At 34.8% G+C, this 8,341-nt stretch overlaps 1 protein-coding gene across 1 annotated transcript; it reads right to left on the bottom strand.

Annotated features, from left to right (window-relative positions):
• Window positions 1-6,327: 6,327 nt before the first annotated feature.
• Window positions 6,328-7,268, bottom strand: LOC114687871 (olfactory receptor 4K3-like). The gene is given in 2 exon segments (XM_028862510.1): window positions 6,328-7,217; window positions 7,220-7,268. Coding segments are annotated over 2 exon segments (936 nt in total). The 5' UTR covers window positions 7,266-7,268.
• Window positions 7,269-8,341: the final 1,073 nt, after the last annotated feature.

The raw sequence follows: 8,341 nt of genomic DNA on the forward strand, positions 1-8,341 counted from the left end.
CTGTAGCCATGAGTTTGAATAATGAGAGAAGTAAGTTATTAAATTCTTCTGCAAACCTTATGATGATTTAACATTCCACTTTTACCTCACTTATAATTGATAAAGAAGGTTTTAATATTGCCTCAATTTATTCAATGTGATCATACCTTATTTTTTATATAGTTTCCAAATTAAAACATAACTTAAAATACCATTTATTTAATTTTCAGAACAATTAAAGGTATTGTGATGATTATTTTTGTACAACTGGGAATGTCTGGATACCTTTGAGTTTGAGATAACAAAAGATATAAGCTGGACTATTTTACATTAAAGAAAATTTTATTTGACTCATTTTTATAAAAACATAATAAAAGAATTACTACCAACCTCACTAAAACAATGTGTTCATTATAAATGTTTATATGAACTACTAATCATAAAGATATTATTGTAACATCTATGATTGTTTATACATAAAAAACAATTATCTATTAGTTAATTATCAAGCATGCTTAAAAAACTGAACTTGTAAACATGATTTGCCTTCAATGTGCTTTACACCCTGTGACAAACAGCTTTTAGTTATAAGACAGCAAATAAGAGTATCCCAGCCTCTTACCATGTTTATGCAAAGTATATCAATTACATATATCTATCATTTTCCATTAGCAGAATTTTTAATTAATTTATTTATTTATTTTGGTTTTTTTTGTTTTGTTTTTTGAGATGGGATTTCTCTGTGTTGCTTTGGCAGCCTGTCCTGGAACTTGCTCTGTAGATCAGGCTGGCCTCGAACTCACAGAGATCCTCCTGCCTCTGCCATCAAAGTGCTGGGATTGATGGCATGCACCACCACAACCCAGCTCCATTAGCAGAACTTTAAAGTTAAAAGATGTTGGATTCAATTCCACTTGACCTTACTAAGCATAATTATGGGTATTTAATCAACTTTGTAAGATTATATTTCCACATTAATAAAAAGGAGATCACAATATGTATTGCATGTGGCTATTGTGACAAGTAATGAAATAACAGAGACACATAAGACAATATAAACATATGACATATTCACCACTCAATGAATGATACCTAGTATTATAATAGCCATACTAATCATCTATGTCAATGTAGCCAAGAGTTTTAACCCTTTGGTATTTCACAGCTTGTTTCAAGAACATGATATATTTCAATCTTAGTAGATGTTCATTTGGGGCATTGTAGATACAATTGGAATGTGTTCATTTATGTGCAAATGTGTGTATTTGTGTGCATACTAATGTGCACATACACTGCCATCATACTGAGGAATTCTAGATTTCAGGACAGAAGTAGAGGAAACTATAAGTTTTTAAACACAGCAGTGATTCTGCCAACATTTAATCTTTCCTATGTTTGTCATGGAAGCAGGCTAAATTTGGACATCACATACTCTGAGTAATAAGCTATTTAGATGAATAAATTGTGATCTGAATGTATGAATAAAAATGGAAATTCAGAGAGCAAAAGGGTTAAAATTGTGCCTATCTAAGTGAAAAAAAAAACTAGTACAAAAACCCACAAGGACATTAAAACACAAGAAAAGATTTGCCTGTTATCTGACAGCATCTCTAATCAGTGGTAAAATAAAGGGCTGTTAATAAAGCTGTGGAATCACTGTGTGATGTCGAAAAGGACATATATTTATTCATCATATCACAGAACAATTTATAAATGAATTGAAGATGTGAATCAGTTTACAAACTGCAAACATTTTAAAGTGTGTGTTTCTCTCAGTGTCTGTGCTACTGGTGTTATATTTAGGAAGTGATATCTGGTGCTAATGCATTCAAGACTACTTCCTACTTTCTCTTCTATAGGTTCAGAGTAGCTGGATTTATGTTGAGGTCTTCGATCCACTTGGACTAATAACGCGTGCAATATTAGGTCTAGCCTATATTGTTTGCTCCCAGGGTCCTCGGAAAAGTCTACCAACCAGCTGAGGATTCTAATCTGAGGGATATCAAATGAATCTAAGCACACTGAGTTCTTTAGTCCATTCACTTAATCTTCTATGGCGATTCTATCTGCACAGTTTCTTTTCTGCTCTCTTACTTAGCTCTTCTCACTTTCTCCTGCTCCCAGTCCCTCCTGCTCTCGGTTCCTGTTCTCTCATCATTCTACTTAGTTCTTTCCATATCCGTCCTCATCTTTGTTCTTCTCCATCAATCCTCTTCTCTCAGTGCTCTCAGAAAACCAGTATATATAGCCACACAGTAGTTCTTTGGTAAAGCAATGTGAGGCTTGAAGTTTTCAGGGTCTCAGAGAGAGGTGATAAGGACCCAAACATAAAGCAATTAATTGTCAGCTTTCAATTACAACCCAAAAGGGGAGCGACAAAAGGGGAGTTCTCTGGTACAGTCAACTAAAGGCTAAGATCATTAGGGAATTTATGTGCTAAAACTATAATCTAGAAATGGCTAGGTAAAATGTTAGGGGTCAATAAGTCACAAGAAAGTAAACTGTCTTTGGCACCACTTTTCCGGCTCGTCCCAGCTGCAGCTGCTTTCTGATAGGGAGGGGACATATGTTAGGTGGCTAAACAACCTATTTCAGAGCATGTAGTATTTGGTTAGTAAAAGCACTTTCACTCAGAGTAATTGCTGAGGAGAAAATCTAGGAATAGCACCTGGCTAAGGAGGAATAAAAACTTAATTTGCACAAGAAAGAAGCTTGGCACCTAATGCCTGCCTGGCCTAGAGGCAATCTCCTTGGGTCAGTGGGAAGTAACTGCCTTAACTCAGTAGCCAGCAAATGGCTAAAACTTCATCCCAGGAATGTGAGCAGTAAATCTCTTAAGTTAGGATCTTGTGTAAATAACCGAGGATGAAGGTAAGGGGTTGAGGATTTAATTGTTAGTGGTTCTTTTCACTATCTGTGAGTGAGATGAGCTAATGTTTATCTATGTGCAGTTTTGTCCTTGGAAAAAGGTATCTTTGTTGAAATACTTTTGTCCGGAGAATGGCCCTAGCCAGATATATGTTAATGAAAAATAAATGCAGCTGGGGACAGTTGTTCAATAACCCCAAATGTATAAGGAAAGTTGTGCCCAAGATTGAGATGCAATCATGAGATTACATGTACATGTAACATGGGGATGCATGGTAAATGGGGAGACTCATATCTGTTATTGCACAAGAAGTTTACAACAAGAAACAACCAATTCATTCAAAAGGCAGTAATTCCATAACACCTTGTGTGATGGTTTCTTCTAACAGTGGCTCTCAACAGACTTAAGTTTTGTGCATGGTGACAGATGTGGATCTATTTGCAGCCTTCTACACGTTGATATCCAGTTATGCCAGCACCATTTGTTGAAGATGCTTTCTTTTTTCCATTGTACACTTTTGGCTTCCTTGTCAAAAATTATATGCTCATAGGTGTGCGGGTCTTCAATTTGATTCCATTGGTCCACATGTCTGTTTTTATGCCAGTACCAAGCTGTTTTTATTTCTGTAGCTCTATAGTAGAGCTTGAGGTCAGGGATCGTGATGCCTCCAGAGGTTGTTTTATTGTACAGGATTCTTTTGGCTATCCTGGGATTTTTGGTTTTTTCCATATGAAGTTGAGTATTATTCTTTCCAGGTCTGTGAAGACTTGTGCTAATTTCTTCCTAATTTATAAATTTAGTAAATATTTCTAAATATATATATATAATTAATTTTAATATTATATTAAATTATTTTAAATTAAGGTAATAAAAAGTGAATTAATATCACTCCAAAATTAATCATTTCAATACTTAAATAACAATAGTTATTATATATGAGTTAAGTAGCTTTCATGAACTCAGCAACCAAACAGAAACTAGCAAAAGTTTTAAACTTACAGATAATACATAAGATGAAAACTGTATTTACAATAAATATTTTCAAACTTTTTCATACTAAAATATATGCAAGCTGAAATTTCATTTACATATCATCTCTGGACTATAAGGTACCTGATGTCAATATTTAGTAATTGAACCAGAGAGTGAAGCTGTAGAGAAAGAACCATCCAAAGTTCCAAACAACTTTTCATGTTACACTTAAAGGTGACTAAATAATTTCTATTATGATAAAGCAAAAAAAAAAAACCCACAGGAAAAAAATGAATAATCTGCCAGTTACAAGAGCTGGACCATATGAGGATCAGTGATACACTCCAATCATAACAATGACTATAAAAAATTTAAGGATAAGTACATAAGAGCATCCACAAAGTGATCATTAAATAAAAATGAGATATTTTTCTCTGGGAATGAACCTAGTAAACTAACATTAGTACATAAGAGTTTTGCCATAAAATTTACAAGAGATAGATAAGCAGACAACTTGAAAACAAAGATCATGATTCACATCATGTGGAGAAATGAAGTACAAATTAAGTAATAGTGAGGTTAATTAAGAAATATTATCTGCCTACTGACATTCTACAGGAAAGAGATGCAAGAGAGAAATGTGCAAAAAGCAACTACAAAGATTCAATAAAATAAAACCAAATATGTAATAGTTAATTAGACAAATTGTTTGAAATATTCATCAAATTCAAAGAATAAAAAGCACATGTAAAGACTTGGTACAGACTGAGAGACCAGAAAGACGTTAACCACTTCAACAACGAGTTTGGTTAAGAACCTGATTTGATCAAGCCACTTGTCATTAATGATTTTGAGATAATCAACAAAATTTGAGTAACAAGCAAGTGTGTGTTTATGACAAATATAGATAGCCAAAGATAGCAGCAGATAAGTGATAGAGAGGAATTGGGTAGAATAAGAAAGGGAAGATAAGAGTCAGGGAGAGAAGGAAATTGAAGAACCAAGATTACACAGGAATGAAGTTCTCATTGAGATGAGAATAGCATATTATATAACCTTTTCTTTCATGGAGAAATTCTTAAATGAAATCTAAGGCTGAAAATTCAGGCACAGAACAGCTCCTAAAAGACAAAACTTGGCATCAGGCCAACAGGCCACACCCCAGAGATTGCTGAAGCAAGGACATGAAGAATAGAGTCTTTTAACTTCTCATTGTCTCCTGAGCCTTATTGAAGGGGCCAGTATCTGCAAAAGAAACCCAGAGACCAAGTTCTCAGTACAACAGAGAGAAAGGGCAGGAAATAAGAGAAAAAGACAGGAGATACAAGATGAGGGAGAAAGAAGAAAGGAACAAGGGGGAAGGGAAAGAGATGTTTGTCCTGGGGGGCAAAGGAGGGCCTCTGGATAGAGGACACAGGCATGTTCTACAGGAAAATGGCAGTTCATAAATGGAAAAGCAGAAACCTCTTGATAGGGTGAGGTGTTTAATTGTAATTGGGCATGGAAATTAGGGCAGCTGAAGGGGGCTTTTGACTATAGGACTTCAATATTTTGATAGTTGAACCTTGTCCTCAACCTCACGATGAGGAGATGGCCAAATAATGGAATAGACCTTGGTGGCTAGCTTTAGGAATGCAATGTAATGGTTTTTAATAAGGCAGAGCCATATTTGCCAAGCTTGGGTCAGCTAGAGTCCCTTTGCTAATGAGAAATTTTAGAAATTTTAGAATGTTTTAAGAGACATCTGCAGCTTTGCTGACCAAGAGAACTGTATTGTACTTAACAATGTGTTCGTTAAATGTCCCATGTGTGTTGACCACTGAATTAAATACAATATTCTAATAAGTAATCAGTCAATTTATGGAAACAGTCTTCATGGATATTATATTTTAGAATATTATACAAAACAAAAAAATAATTTAAAGAAAAGTCTCAGATTGAGATAATTTAGAAGTCTCATTAAACTTTATTGTTATGTTTTATTATTATACTTTATCTGATTTAAAATTTCAAAAACATAGAGTATAGTCTACTGTTACTTTGTGAAGTAATAAATTTGTTTCTACTTTGCTTAATTTATCCTGTCTACTGGGTTAGTGTATTGCTAGATAGCTGTGATAAAGCAAAAGGGATGACTTTGGCTAATTGGCAAAGATATTGAACAATTTGGGGCGTGTGGTAGTGTTCAGAATTATATTCAGGTAAAATTTAATAAGATGTTATCCACAAAGGTAAATATATGAGTTTGCTCAATAAATGTTAAGCTAAACTTTATTAAAGACATAGAAGAATAGTTTCATGGCATTCCTGTATACAAAGAGCATTCGTGTTTAGATTTAAGGTGAAGGATCTACAATGTTTTCATGGTTGGTCACTGAATATCATATTTTTTAAATGTTAAATTATATCTATATGGGGAAATTGGTACAAATTTTATTTCCTGATTTTAAATCTATTTCATACAGTTAGTCTCATTATTTGAAGTAATTAGTTTACATTTCTTGGTATTAGGAATTTCCTTTGGGACCAAGGTAGTTGCTTACAAATCTTTTCATAGCGTTTTTCATCTCTTTATTTCTCAGTGTATAAATAGCTGGGTTTAGGAGAGGTGTAAAGACAGAGTAAAATACAGCAAGAAATTTATCCAACCAGATAATATTTAGTGGCCACACGTAAATGAAGATGCAGGGCACAAAAAAGATCATCACCACAGTGATGTGGGCAGTGCATGTGGACAGAGCCTTAGATGCACCTGCTTTGGAACTCTGGCGAACAGTAATAAGGATATATGTGTAGGAAATGAGCAAGAGAATGAAACAGGTTACAGCCACAAGCCCACAGTCAGCATTCATTAGAATATCCAAATCATGGGAATCCGTGCAAGCTAGCTTAATCACCAATGGCATGTCACAGAAAAAGCTGTCTATTTCCTTGGGGCCACAAAAAGGCAGCTCCACAATCACTACCAGGTGACTCATGGCATGCACAAAGCCAGTACTCCAAGAAATCAGCACCAACCCAGTGCATCTTTTCAGGTTCATAATGGTGAAGTAGTGAAGTGGTTTACAGATGGCCACATAGCGGTCATAAGCCATTACCACCAACAACACCATCTCTCCTGCAGCAATGCAATGGGCAAAGAAGACCTGGGATATGCAGCCTGAAAAGGAAATAGTTTTGTTTTCCCTGAGAAAGTCTGTTATCATCTTAGGAGTCGTGACTGAGGAAAGCCACATATCAACAAAGGACAGGTTGGCCAACAAGAAGTACATGGGAGAATGGAGATGGCGGTCAGTAGTAATTAAGAGCATAATGACAATATTTCCTGACACAATGAGCAGATAAAGTATCAAAAACATCAAGAAGAGTAAGACTTGAATACTCTGTGAGTGTGCAAGCCACAAAGTATAAATTCTGACACCACAGACTGATTGCCTCCATCCATTTTGCTCAGTGTGTCCCCAGAAGTGACCTACAAAGAAAGAAAGATTATGAATTAGTAGTATGAGGAATTCTACTTCCTTTGTAGAACTTGACATTCTCTTTGAAACTTACCTGAATAGAAATGCATAAATGTAAAGAGAAATCTAAAGGAAATGTGAGTGACACTGCTGTCCAAGTGAAAGCTAATGAGCTAATGAGCCAAGAGCAACTCCCCATGAAGAGAAGCATCAGGTGTGACTGTTATCCACATGCTCTATCAGGAAATTCTCTGTCAGAGAGTAGTGAAGAAACAGGACAACAATGTGAAAACCTAAAAATGTGTGTATTTTTTTAAAAAATGTCTAAATTTGTCACTAGCAGTCATGACATTCCACAGTAAAAATGAGGATTAAATTTGGAAACTGATGGGAAGTTGTACTGAATATCAATGAAATGGTCTGATAGGATGCTACCATTTTGGTCAGCATACACAATGATTTTATTTGGCATCAGTAGAATTGTTTTGTGACATTGGAAAAATAAAATATTAGCTTAAAGCTATAAAGTAAATGATGGGAAAACCTCAGAGAGGAAGCATACAGAACAGAATGCCATATCAGATATACACAGATACCAGATTGAAATATACAAACCAGGTTCACATTTATTTATTAACAAATATATATTACATAACTTATTTATTCAACTAAACTGATTAACAAAATACCACTGTAAATACCTGTAGGGAAGGATTGACCAAAGAACACAGCAAAGCATATTCAGACCTGAGCTCTAAAAACCACAATTAGTTCAGTCTTAGTGGCAGATAATATTGATCTTAAATTGCATAAACCAATCTTGAGAGCCCCTAGATTTTAAAATATTTTAGTTTCCTGTCATGAATAATATATGATCTGTCATCAATCTATCTTCAGCATGTTTTTTTTTCATTATATCACTTATCTGTTGATTATCTTTATTGTTTTAAAGAACAGAATAAATTACATAAACACGTAAGCAAAGTTGTTCTGTCAGCCTTAGAGGAGTGTGACATTATACTTTCAGTGAGAAGCAATTATTCACCTCAAAGCACAAGCA

This window comes from Peromyscus leucopus, chromosome 4, assembly GCF_004664715.2.
Source record: "Peromyscus leucopus breed LL Stock chromosome 4, UCI_PerLeu_2.1, whole genome shotgun sequence".
Lineage (NCBI taxonomy): Eukaryota > Metazoa > Chordata > Mammalia > Rodentia > Cricetidae > Peromyscus > Peromyscus leucopus.